The sequence below is a fragment of the Oryx dammah genome, unplaced genomic scaffold (assembly GCF_014754425.2).
Source record: "Oryx dammah isolate SB20612 unplaced genomic scaffold, SCBI_Odam_1.1 HiC_scaffold_27, whole genome shotgun sequence".
Lineage (NCBI taxonomy): Eukaryota > Metazoa > Chordata > Mammalia > Artiodactyla > Bovidae > Oryx > Oryx dammah.
The window spans coordinates 91,470,580-91,484,276 of NW_024070211.1; the positions used below are offsets into that span (position 1 = coordinate 91,470,580).

Below are 13,697 nucleotides of genomic sequence, written 5' to 3' on the forward strand. Positions count from 1 at the left end.
AACAACTCAGAAACCTCAGTGTGGATAAAATTTTAAAATATCATTCTCATGAAAATGATAGATCAGAAAGCATATACACATCTTAATTATCCCTATATCACCTTGCTGACTAAGTAATAAGAGTTTCTTCTGGAGTTATGAATAGGTCCCTTCTGGTAACATGAAGGTCCTAAAAGGGGTGCTGCAATGAGATTCCTCATCACAAAATGTGGGGAAGTTAGGCAGCAATTTGCCACTGATGGTTCTGAGATGCCTGCAGGCTGGATCTGAAATCAAATCTACTTTTGTACTACTTCTGACATCACTAGCAATAAATAGATGTGGATAAGAACTGGCTGACATTTTGTTTCAGATGCGTAAGGAGAGTGGAATCCTGCCCCTCGCATCACCCAGCTTTCCTGGATGAACAGAAGGAAAGAATGGTTTAGGCCAAGGCATACAGAAAAGGGATAAAATGAAACCACTTAGCTCATTTTCTCAGTTAACAAAATGAGTAACATTTTATGCTTCATTTTTTCTTGACCACCAAAACATATACTTGGGATGGAGGGAAAAAAAACATTGAAGGCAAAATTTCCCTCAGAGGCCTCCTTTCTTTTGCCCTTGGTTCAGTGATCTCTCATCAAATTACTGAACTATGGTCCATAGGCCACGTGCTGTTTCACTTGCAATAAAATTAGCATAAAAGTTGCTTAATGTCTCCCATTCTTATGCTTCCTTTGCTCCTGTACTATTTTTTTTTTTAATTTTTGAAATCTAATTTTGTCTCTGTGTCCTTACACATAGCCACAGAAATCACAAGCTCTTACAGGACAGAGAATCGCTTTTATGTGCTATGTCTTCATCACATGGGAAATACCATTTGGACACTTTAGGGAATGCTGTTTGATGCTGATCTGCATGGAACCATTTTTTTCTGGACACCCAAAACAGCAGTGACTTGAAAAGAAGTTTTCAACTAAAGTGAATGATTCACAACTATTTTGGATTTTCTTAGCATCCAAGTAAAAGCAGCTCTTTGGTAGCCATCCAATTTTACCTTTGCTAAGCTCTCATCATTAGTAAATATGTCAGAAAAAAGCTTACCAAAAAAGGCAACATTATCCAAATGGTTGGCATTAACTTGTAAGCCAAATCTCACTTTTTTTTTTTAGAGCTGTGCCACTAAATAGATAGTATGATAGTACATCTTTGCCTTTTCCTTTCTTTCTAAGTTTGACTAGAGAATGACAATACAACTTTATTCAGTTGTCCAAGAACCCCAGGAGAAATATTTTTATAGCTAGTTCTAGTTTTGTGAATTCTTCCCTACCTATTTCCTTAAATCTGCCACCAATCCATTCTCATCTTTTGAGGTCAGAGAGACCTTGGTTCAATTCTTTCTGGCAGAAAGTCTATTAGTTTATCACCTGCTAGTCCCAGAAACAGGGAACAATATGGCAAGGAAAAGATGCCTAAAAATAGGCTCCTCCATTTTTATGACATCTGGTTAAACCCTTCAAATCTAGCTCTAAGGGCAATTTCCAATGACCAGTTAATACCATTATTTTAAGGAAGGCAAGGTATATTTAAGATGGAGGCTAAAAGGTATTCCTGGTATTACCATCATACAGAAGGCAATTTAATTTATAATTCTGTTAGTGCTTGACAGTGATTATTCTGACCAGCAGGGATGTATGTAAAATGTGCACTAGTGAAAATATTGCACACTGAAGATCTGGCCTTTGGCATTTGAACCAGAGAGGTTGAATGTTACATTGAATGAAGGTCAGTCTGTTTTTTCCTTCATATCCTTCAATAATAAAAGCAATTGTATTTTTAGAATAAAATAAAATTTTCTTGATCTAAGTATAAACTGTCAAATAAAATAATATTCCAAAGATAGATTTTTGGCATGTTCATTCAGCATTTGATTCTGGGTAACTTAAACTTCACTCTTACTAAAAAGCACAGATTTTCAAAACTGCTTCCATGTATCTTGAGCACTTAGAGATATTTTCACATGTTTAAATCATCGTTAATTGGTCATTGTTAAGGAGTTACAGATTCCATTGGCAATATATTTACATGGATGCTAAAGGCAAGAAGTGGTACAGAAAAATCACAATAAAAACTAAAATAAAATAAATATAAAGCAACAACTTTATAAATCATGTCAGATATCCCAATAACCTTGAAGGAATTTTTCAAGATGCCCACTATGGTCTTTTGTTCTTTTTCAAAATTCAAATGCAAAAGCTAGTCTTGTTCCCTTGGGTAAATAGGATAGAGTTTGTGGGGAAGTATGGCTCCAACTGTCACTTGTGAGCCCCGTGATTTTTACATGTTTGTGTGTGTGCACATATGCACATGTATAAACTCTTACATATATATATATATCTCATATATATATATATATAACTCTGAACGCTTAATCCATTTCACCCTAAACATAGATAATTAGCTTGCTGAAACAACGAGTAAGTAGCTGTTTTTCCCTCTGTGGCTGTGCAAACAGTAAGAAATAGGACTCAGTTCTCAGAACTTTCTCATCTCTTCTGTTCCTTTGGCCACAGGGGCTGGGAAGTGGGGGTAGTTTCAGAAGACAGTTGAAAATCCACCTTTACCCCATACTTTTTTTTTTTTTTTTGGTGAATTTAAAGAAAAGCAAAAGTGGGTCACGGTGATACCTCTTTTCAGTTCTAATCCCACATAATTATAGTGAAACGGAACGTAAAATACTCCTTTTCTTATGCTTTAACGATGACTCTTTGTGAAGTTATAATAGACAACGTATTTTTCAAACGATTTTCACCCACACGGCTTTGACTATTGCCGCATAAATACACTTGTCAGAGTCAGGAGTTTTAAAAAATCTTACCTCCACCACCTCCTCATATTCTTCGTCATCTGCCATTTTCCCAGAGTAGTAGTGGCACCTACAAACTTTACATATTCCAGACAAACGAAAATACATTAGAATCTATCCCCAGGACTGAAATCACCTTATAATATTACAAAAACAAAATTAGAGGCTAATCTGTTCTATATACTCATGTATTTTTGCAGGCTAAGTGAGAGGAGATATGTAAATTCTGGTCTAAAAACACAGGCTTCCAATTTCTCAATTCCCTTAGGAATGTGTTTCGTATTGCTACTTCTAGCTATATGATCAATCTAGTTAAAGCTGTAAAATGAAGCGGAGGTGACAGAGTTGAGAGGGTTTGGAGCCAAAGGAACAGAGTATTTACGTTTCCAAATACTTGGAGGGAAAAAAAAATACTTTCAAGCAAAATTTCAAGGAAAAATTTTAAGGAAAGTTCAACTTGGCTTTCAGAAGAAAGTTGGAGTTTTTCCTGGTAGCGCCAAAATTCTAAGAGGGCTGCCTTAGGTCTCCGTCCTGTTACACCACATTGTATGCAATAGAGCCTATGCTTCAAATTAGAACACATAAAAATAAATCTGTCAACGGACTTGAAAAGAAAAAAATAGAAACCTCAAGGCAACGGGGTTATTTTCTTCCCAAACACCATTGGCTTGTACGGATTTTTCCTCTTTCGTTTCTGTAGCTCTGATCAAACCTGAAAAACAGCAAATGGTTAAAGCATTGACTGAAGTTCATTCGACATGGTGGGTCTTGGGCCCAAGTTGCTAATTCAGGAACCAGCAAAGGGATCTCCCAAGGCCGTCTTTGACGCCAGAGAGGAGGACTCTCTCTCTCTCTTGGTAAAAGTAGATGATGTTTTGAAGCAGCTGTCCCTTCACCCAAAGATATTTGCTTGTAAACCAATACCCCAGCTGTGGCTGGTTTTGTTAAGCTAGCAAAACTGCCGCTCTTTCTGAGTCAAATGAAGTCCGGTAGAACCAGATAAATATAGGAACGAAGGACATAGATCTTTTTTCATCCTAATATATTTAGAAAAAAGGAAAAACAAAAGCAAAAACATAAAAAAAAATTCATTAGACAAGATAGCCAACTGGGTCAAGCAGTAAGTTGGTTAGTATAGGACTTTAATCACACGCTACATGTCAGGTATAAGTAAGACCTGAGCTGGGTCATAGGGTTTTAGACTTTCCTAGTCATGTTTGCATCACTCACTTCCCCAGTTAAGACCCAGATTTTGGAAAATATCTCAAGGGAAGTTGTAAAATTTCTCCTAAAAGAATATTGCAGAAAAAAAAGCCATAAATTGGCCTTACCTTCAATCTACCAAATAAATTTCCTCAGCAGCAAAGCCTCTCCCAACTCTCCCCTCCTGACAACCCCAGACAAGAGCCGGTGTGGAGCATGGGCTCCGAATTATCATGTGGCCAGAGCAGCCAATCAGATCCCAAGTCGCTCAAATTTCAGAAGCTAAATATACTAAGTGATCTTCTGAAAACCACCTGTTCATCAATTCCACTAAAGGATAAAGGGTAACAAATTGCTTGCATAGAAGTATTCAAATGTAATGGAATTTTACCTAATTTCCAGCATATGGGTTTCAAATTGAGATTTAATCTCTCATTTCCTACTGCTCTGTTTAATATCATATTCATGCAAAAGAACTTAGAAGAAAATCAGCATGACTTTGAGGGGCTTTAACCCTCCTGTAAACTGCTTTCTTCTCACCAGTTTTTCCATCTTCGTGGAGATAAATAAACTCGCTCTTATACAGCTTACCTGGTGAGCCTGGTAAGTTACAGGTGTTGATATGAAAGAAACAGAGGGATAGGATCCAGAAAACATCAAGTTGGTAAAACCAATTTTTTTAAATGTGATAAAATGACATGATAGGTGAAAATACTTCATGGTGACGTTAGATAAGGTACCCACAGGGCATAGTTAGAGAGATTAGCCCCATCATTTTTCTATTACTAAACCAGTGAGGGGAATGCCAAGACCATACTCATTACCTTCTCCCTTTGTAAGCAAGCCTAGCTGCTAGGAATACAGAGCCTCCCTCAGATGTAACTAATTAGGTTATTGATTTCTTTTTTACTTCAGGTGACTCTGAGAGGCAAAATATGAATGCAGGTACAAAAGGGCTCAATTTCTGAAGAGCAAGAGCAAATAAAATAGAAATCAGTAAATTATTAGAAAATAATGCTCTAGTTGCAAGTCAGAGTGTAAGACACTGTACAAAAATTATCCAACAATTTTCTACCTGCAGGTGATTCTCACTGACTAATGTCTTTCCACTCCCTATTCTAAGGCAAAACTTGATAGGTCACTTGCATCTTAGTGTGGATTTGAAACTAAACATATTGTTACATTTTATTTTGGAGGGGGGTTAAATGTTAGTAAGAAATCTCACATTTCAAAGATACCTACCTCTCCCTTTTCTGTGATTCATATGGTAGTAAAATTTGAACATCATCTTTCCATCTGAATTAGTTATACCTGTTGATTTCATTTGTTTTTACAGGTTTTCTCACCAAGAAATATTTGTGTGTAATATGATCATTTACCTGGAAGCTGCAAACTAGAAGAATGGTGACTTACTATTCACCACGTGTTTTTAAAAGATGGTGTTACACTGAAAAATAATATGGGTCTTTTAAAAAAACACATAGTACAAAAATACATAAAGTAAAAAATACATATAGATTAATGTTTACCTGGAGTTATGCCCTCAAGATGAAAGAACTCCTCTATTTTTCAGGCCTATTGACAGCCTCTTCTGTGGAAGAAGAATAAATTGATACCTTGATTTATCAGTAGCTCCTTACATGCCTTTCACATAAGTGCTCAATAAATGTTAACCATTATTATTTTAAAATTATTAATATATTTTAAAACATTTTATTGGTATCTTTACTCTTTCTATTAGACTGAAATGCTAACTTACTGTGGAACTTCTGAAATCAGAATGTAGTCTAAGAATTTATGAATCAATAGGAGTTTGGCTGTAAGACTGTACGTTGTTGTTTAGTTGCTAAGTTGTGTCCAGCTCTTTAGCAACTCCACGGACTGTAGCCAACCAGGCTCCTCTGTCCATGGGATTTCCTAGGCAAGAATATCAGAGTGGGTTGCCATTTCCTTCTCCAGAGGATCTTTGCAACCCAGGCACCAAATCTGCATCTCCTACATTGCCAGGTGGATTCTTAACCACTGAGCCACCAGGGGAGCCTGTAAGACTGTACGACTGGCTACGAGACAAAGCAGGGTACAGTTAGATACCAAGAGCAGAGCTCCGGATGATGTTTTCTGAAATACCAAAGTTTACAAGTGTCATGTCTGGAGACCATAATAGATTTTATGGAGGAGATGGCATTGTACTAGAGCGTCTGTTGTTGCAGTTTGATTTCATTAATTATTTTAACCAAATTATATCTGCACATTATTTAAGAATCAAATAGTTTTGCAAGACTTCTTACTAAAATCAGTGCCTCCTGTTTCCATCATGCCTCTCTTTTCCCCACCCTGGAGACAATCATTTTAACCCTTTTAGCGGAATCATTTGTTATTTATCTCTACACAGTTAACAAAAATGGCTCTATTATTCTTTTCTGATTTTTTTCAGTCATTGGTATTATCCATCAGGTTCCTACCTTGGAAGATGAGGCTTTAGTTTTCCTTTATATAAAACCCCACTCTCACCAGACACAAGCCTCACCTCCCATCTCTATACTCCCAGTAAGGTTTTTTTATGTAATTCAGAATTCAGTGTTTACATTATTATGATTAACAAAAGGCTGTTCACAGCGGAACCCCATATATTATGATTATTTTCCTTTTCATGCCCAACAGTTAATTTTTCTGCAAGTTGATAGTTGTTTTTTTTTTTCCTTTCTGTTTTTTCTCCACTGGCTTCATTTTTATAGACAAGCAGTATCCAGTACAACTTTCTGCAGTACTGGAAACATTCTAATACCACTACCAAGATGGTAGCCACTAGCCACATGTGGTTATTGAACACTCAGTACATGTCTAGCATGACTGCAGACCTGAGATTTTTTTATATTTTGTTTAATTTGTGCTTAAATAGCCACATGGTGGCTGGTGGCTATGGTGTTGAACAGCACAATTCTAGAGACATTTCACTACCTCAAGCTTGCTGTCTAAATCTGCTCTTGCCCTTTTCAAAGACATAAAGCAGCATTTTATGTGTGTTTCTATGCTAAGCGGTTTCCATCATGTCCGACTCTTTGCGACCCTGTGGATCACAGCCTGCCAGGCTCCTCTGTCCATGGGATTCTCCAGGCAAGAACACTGGAATGGGGTGCCATGCCTTCCTCCAGGGGATCTTCTCAACCCAGGGACTGAACCTGAGTCTCCAGCATAAGCAGGTGGCATTCTTTACCAGTAGCGCCACCTGGGAAACCCAACATTCTATATTCATCTTAGACCTCTCAGGGAGCCATCTGTTCCATCTGGCCTAGTTTCTTCTGTAGCTGGTGCTCAGGACTTATTCTGAATCCCCTTCACTGTTATTCTGGGGATTATGTGGATTATAATATGAAAATTCCCATTCCTTTATTGAACTAATATTTATTATGTAAAATATAAGAGGCACTGTTCTAGCTGCTTCCACCATGCAGCAGGCATTGACTAAGCAACATGTATGCTCCACTTCTTGCTTATTAACAGAACCAAAATTTAGTTTTGGACAGATATATGCTAATTTAAAAAGTATCTTTTTCAATTCCTTAAATGTTAGGGGAAAACTGTGACAGTTTTGCCAGTAAGATTTAAGTGCAATTCTAGAGAATAAGGTTTCTGGGAAAGGTATGATTTTTATTGATGAGCAGGGTCAGATTCAGCTGGCATGCACTATTTTCTTCTTGCCATTCCTCACTTCTCTAGACCTAGAACACAGATATAATGTCTAAGGGCAGAGCAGCCACATTGAGACTATGAGGGTATAAGTTATACACTAAGAAATGTAAAGCTAGAAGGGGCCTTAGTCTTCAGTGACTTCCTTAATTTTTATATTTCATAATTAGTTTATACTTCAATGAGTTAAATATATAATTGCACAAATAATTACATTGTGATTATTTTAAATGTTCCTGTGTATTATATCAGAGAAGGCAATGGCACCCCACTCCAGTACTCTTGCCTGGAAAATCCCATGGACGGAGGAGCCTGGTAGGCTGCAGTCCATGGGGTCGTGAAGAGTCAGACATGACTGATCGACTTCACTTTCACTTTTCACTTTCCTGCATTGGAGAAGGAAATGGCAACCTACTCCAGTATTCTTGCCTGGAGAATCCCAGGGACGGGGGAGCCTGGTGGGCTGCCATCTATGGGGTCGCACAGAGTCAGACACGCCTGAAGTGACTTAGCAGTAGCAGCAGCAGTGTATTATATATTAATTTTTTCTATTTTTCACTTTGCCACTAATAAAGTTGGTTATCTTTTCATGTTTATTGACTATTTGTATCTTTTATTCTGTGTATTGTCAGCCCATATCTCTCTGCCTACCCTGATTTATAGTCATTCTTAATATATTATAGATATTGGCCATGTGTCTCTTCTGTATGTTGTGAATATTCTAAGTTGTTTGTGGTGTCTGTGGCCATAGAGATGTTTTAAATCCATATGCAGTCAAATCAGGAAATCCCTCTCCAGCTTTGACACTACTTAATGGGTAAATTGAATTTAAATGCCACTTTTAGTACTTCTTGAATTAAATTGGATGTCTGTTTCTAGAGTCTAGTGTTTTTTCTTGTTTCGCTTTCCTTTTGCTTTCTGGAGTTTTGCTTTTTCACTTTTTGTGTTTGTTGTGACTTTTAATATAAACAGAAAACTATATAAAACTTATGTGTGCGTTATTCACTCAATCGTGTCTGATTCTTCATGGCCCTATGGACTGTATCCTGCCAGGCTCCTCTGTCCATGGGATTTCTCAGGCAAGGATACTGGAGTGGGTTGCCATTTCCTTCTCCCAAACTTACGTGTGAAAGTGAAAGTGAAGTCGCTCAGTCCTGTCTGACTCTTTGCGACCACATGGACTGTAACCCACCAGGCTCCTCAGTCCATGGGATTTTCCAGGCAAGAGTACTGGAGTGGGTTGCTATTTCCTTCTCCAGGAGATCTTCTCGACCCAGGGATTGAGCCCGGGTGTCTCGCATTGCAGGCAGACGCTTTACAGTCTGAGCCACTGTGAACAATTTAGCAAATGGGGTAAAGTGAACATTCATATAAATATCACTCAGGTACAAAAAGATCATCTCTATCCTGTCCTTGAGAGTAACAATTTGCTTGCTCTTATTTTTAATTTTACCACCTCTGTATGCACTCCTAAACAATTCAGTTTTGTTTTTAAATTTTACATAATGGATTCATGCTATATGCAATTTTTATAGTATAACTTTTCATTTAACATTGTGTTTGTTGATTTTTAATTATATAATAATATTTGTGTGTGTGCTTGTTAGTCGCTCGGTTATGTCCTACTTTTTGTGACCCCATGGACTGTAACTCGCCAGGCTCCTCTGTCTATGGAATTCTCCAGGCAAGATTACTGGTGTGGGCTGCCATTCCCTTCTCCAGATAATAATGTTTACTATTGTATAATACTTCAAATATTTTATAATATGACTCTACCTCTATTTATCCAGTCAGCTGGTGAGGAGGAACTATTTGCAGCTTTTGTCAGGTAAGAGCAAAGATGAACCTACTTGCACAGGTGTTCTGGTACTCATAGACAATTAAATGACAAGAGTATGTATGTAGGCATGCAAATTATAGGTCAAAGAATATGCTAATCTTCAACTTTATTAAATAATGTTACCTGGTTTCCAAAGCTGGTACCAATTTATATTCTCATCAGTCATGTATGCTTTTAACCTGGCTATAATAAAGCTTTCTAAATTTTGTCTGCCTGATGGCAATGTAATAATTTAATCTTGTGGTTCTAGTTTGCATTTTCATTACTGCTAGTAAAGTTGAACTCTTTTTCATATGTCTAGTAGACATTTGGATATTTTGTTGTTTTTTGAGAAATATCTGATTAATTCTCTTGTCCATTTTTCCATTGAGTTGTTGGGCATTTGCTCATTGATCTATAAGCCCTCTTTATATGGATATGAATCCTTTGATAGTTATGTGTTGTAAATATCTTCTCTTCTTTATGGTTCTTTTCATTAGTTTCACACTGACATCTGATGAACAGGAGTTCTTAATTTTCAGGTAATTAACTTAATAAGTTTCTCCACTGTGACCAAGGCTTTCAATAAAAAAAATCCTTCTACCATAAGATTATGAAGATATGTTCATGTATACTCTTCCAGATACTAGGAATTTTACCTTTCAGGTTTATGTTTAATATATCTGGAAATTATTATTTTTGTGTATAACATGAACAAGAGATCTAATTTTACTTTCTTCCTATGGATTGCCAATTGTGTCAATTTTATTGAAAGTTCCACTGTTTCCCCACCGGGTGAAATTCCTCCTCTGCTTCAATCTTATCCACATATGTATGAGTTCTTTTCAGACTCTCTATTCTATCTACTGGTCTATAATATCACACTGTTGTTTTTCTTAGCTTTATGATCTGTCTTGATGTCTGGAAGAACAAGTCTTCCCACCATATTATCTTTAACAGGGTTTTGGCTCTACTCATTTTAGATATTCTAAATAAATTTTAGAAGCAGCTTATCAATTTCCCTAAAAAGCATTCATTCAACTAATGTATTTGACTCTTCCTAAGTCAGTATCACACTGTTTTAGGTCTTGTAGCTCTTTTATATGTTTTGGTATCTGTAGGGCAAGTTGCTTACAGACTTCTAAAAATCATCTAGATACCCTTATCCTTTTGTTCTTTTAGAAGTTCTGAGAATAAGCTTATCCAGTTCCATGAAAATTGCCCTTGGATTCTTTTTTTAATAATTGCATTGAATTTGTAGATTTATCTTGCAAGAATTGATACTTTATAATGTAATCTTCCCATCTAGATTGTTTACATCCATTAGTTTTATGGTTTTTGTTATATAGATCTTACACATTAAATAAACTAAGCATGCATGCATGCTTAGTGGCTTGGTTGTGTCCAACTCTTAGTGACCTTGTGGACTGTAGCTCGCCAGGTTCTTCTGTCCATGCGGATTCTCCAGGCAAGAATACTGGAAGAGTGTTGCCATTCCCTTCCCCAGGGGATCTTCCTCATCCAGGGAGCGAACACAGGTCTCCTGCATTGCAGGTACATTTTTTACCACTGAGCCACCAGGAAAATAAGTGTATTCCTAGGCATATTAAATGGCAACTCACTCCAGTATTCTTGCCTGGAAAACCCCATGGACAGAGGAAACTGGAGGGCTACAGTCCATGCAGTCACAAGAGTTGGATACAACTTTGCAACTAAACCACCACCAGGAATATTAAAGCATTTACTTTCATTGTGAATTCAATTTTGTATAGACTTTCTGGTAGACACTATGTATCAAGTCCCTCTTTTTATTCCTATTATTGATTTATCATTTGTTATCCTTAATAACTTTTTAATAAAACGTATTAGGACTTTGAGAAAGGTAGAAATAAATGTCTGTGCTCAGTCAGCTGTCTTGAAACCAATGCAGGGACACAGTACTTCTGAGTGAATTTTGGATAGAACTTCAGAGCCAGAAATGATAGGAGGAAGAGCATTAGTAGATAGCATGAACAACCCACATAGGGATGGGAAAGTGTATGTCATGTTCAGGAATAAAGATTAACGTGATTTAGGTCAGGTAAGGTATACGTAGGCTTCCCTGGTGGCTCAGACGGTAAAGTGTCTGCCTACAATGCGGGAGACCCAGGTTCGATCCCTGGGTCGGGAAGATCCTCTGGAGAAGGAAATGGCAACCCACTCCAGTACTCTTGCCTGGAAAATCCCATGGACGGAGGAGCCTGGTAGGCTACAGTATGGGGTTGCAAAGAGTTGGACACGACTGAGGGACTTCACTTCACTTCTTCAAGGTATATGTAGAGAAGTAATGGAACACTAAAATAGCAGTTATGCCATGAAGGATCCTGAATGCCCAGCTAAGCAGTAGAAATATGGAATGCTCCAACAATGTCGTATTGCTATTCTCTTCTACACAGTGTAGAGCTTTAAGTTAGTCAGGCAGTAGTTAAATAAATATACATCTGAAACACATTACATATACAATTAAACACATTCAATTGTGAAATATGCAAATTCAAAAACATAGCAGGATACATAGGTATGAAATGGAGCTTTCTCAAATTATCAAAACTCCCAGGTGTTATTTGCTTTTCAAAAGCCATGTCAGACACACTAAATTTCAGCAATATTGCCTACTCACCCTTCTAAATTCTCCCACCTCCTCTTACTGAGTTTTCCTGCAATCAGAACCCATGAAAAACACATAAACACGGAAGAGGGAAATTTTTAAATGTTAACTTACTTTCTGGCCCATTTCTGGGTTCCTTCTCTCCTGTTCCTGCTTTCTAGGAGGACTTGGACACAGGTTTATTTTTTAAGTGAGATTTCCATTAAGTTTCCTTTTTCTAGAGTCTTGACTTTGAAGCAGCATGTCTCTGAATCTCTGCACTGAACTGAGAACAGCCAAGGGTTTTCTTTGTTCTTCCTTGGGTGCTTCTCTCTCCACAGCTTACCCCAAATTGTCCTTTCAACCCACTACCCATGGTTATTCAATTGTTATGGAGTAAATTAACAGAATTTACAATTTACTGCCCGTTTCCAACCAAACTTTGCCAATGGATGAGTGTCAAAAAAATGTCAGCCTTAAATTGTTGACATTCCTAAAGAGTTTCCAACTTGAGATATAAAGATATTAATAAAATAACAAAGCTGGTTTTCTTGTGATCTTACTCCATAGGCAATACATCCAACTCTTGCCCTCATACACAAACATATGTGTACGTGGGTGTGAATCCTTTCACACGTATATAAGTATGTGTGTGTATTTCTTTTTGAGGGAAATGACTTCCCAAATACTAGTTTGAATATATGTCATTACATTGTTCTTAAAAGTAAGATCTAGTGTTCAAAAATTATTCATTATATATATTTGTGTATATGTAAATCTAAAAAGAGAGGCAGCCATAGAATTTACAATAGGATCGTGTAGCTTAAATGACAATTTTTAAAATTAAATACACATTTCCATGTATTAGTTTTCATATTTATTGGTCTTAGGGGAGGTAGCCACTGTATCACTTTCTAGTTAGCAAGAAAAGACTGTGAAGGAGGTGGGATTTTATGAGGTCCTGTGTATGCCAAACCAATCCACTTAAGCCATTCTTAGACAATGATTTTTTTTAATCTTTTTTTTTTTTTAAAAAGTGAACCAGTTCCTAATGCTCTTTGAGTTATGAGCAATCCAGGGCTGCATAACTCACTTGACAGAGTTTGAACCAATATCTAACTCACCTGTCTGTCACTGTCAGTGGGATCAGAACAGTTCATTTTTCAAGAAGGAAAGTGAAGAGGAGAGAGTTTGCCAGTAATGTTTTTATGAGCACTCACATAGCATTGGAAGTTGGATGTTTGACAATATAGAAAATATGGGCAGGTAAAGAGTGGACAATAGTGGTCCAATTGATTCTCAAGTGCAGTGTAGTTTCAGGAAGACCCAAAATGCAGGTCTGTTCCTGAAATCCAGTTCATCATGGGATGGGCAATCTAGCTGACTTATTGAACACAGGTGGTCTGGAGGTCACAGGAAAACAGGGTCAATTCTATCTTCTTCGGTGACTTAAGATATTCTTTAGGGAGGACAAGGGTAGCACTATGGACCCTGAATTAAACAGATAATCTCAG

At 37.2% G+C, this 13,697-nt stretch overlaps 1 protein-coding gene across 38 annotated transcripts in view; it reads right to left on the reverse strand.

The window, feature by feature from the left end:
* Positions 1-4,286, reverse strand: part of NEB (nebulin) — a 206,756-nt gene extending 202,470 nt beyond the window's left edge. For all 38 annotated transcript variants that reach the window (XM_040229063.1, XM_040229055.1, XM_040229061.1 and 35 more), the window contains exons 1-3: positions 4,180-4,286; positions 3,476-3,560; positions 2,861-2,925 (exon numbers count right to left, since the gene is read on the reverse strand). In XM_040229063.1, the coding sequence (XP_040084997.1) occupies positions 2,861-2,896 (36 nt within the window). In that variant the 5' untranslated portion in view covers positions 2,897-2,925; positions 3,476-3,560; positions 4,180-4,286. The remainder of the gene's footprint in view (positions 1-2,860; positions 2,926-3,475; positions 3,561-4,179) is intronic.
* Positions 4,287-13,697: the final 9,411 nt, after the last annotated feature.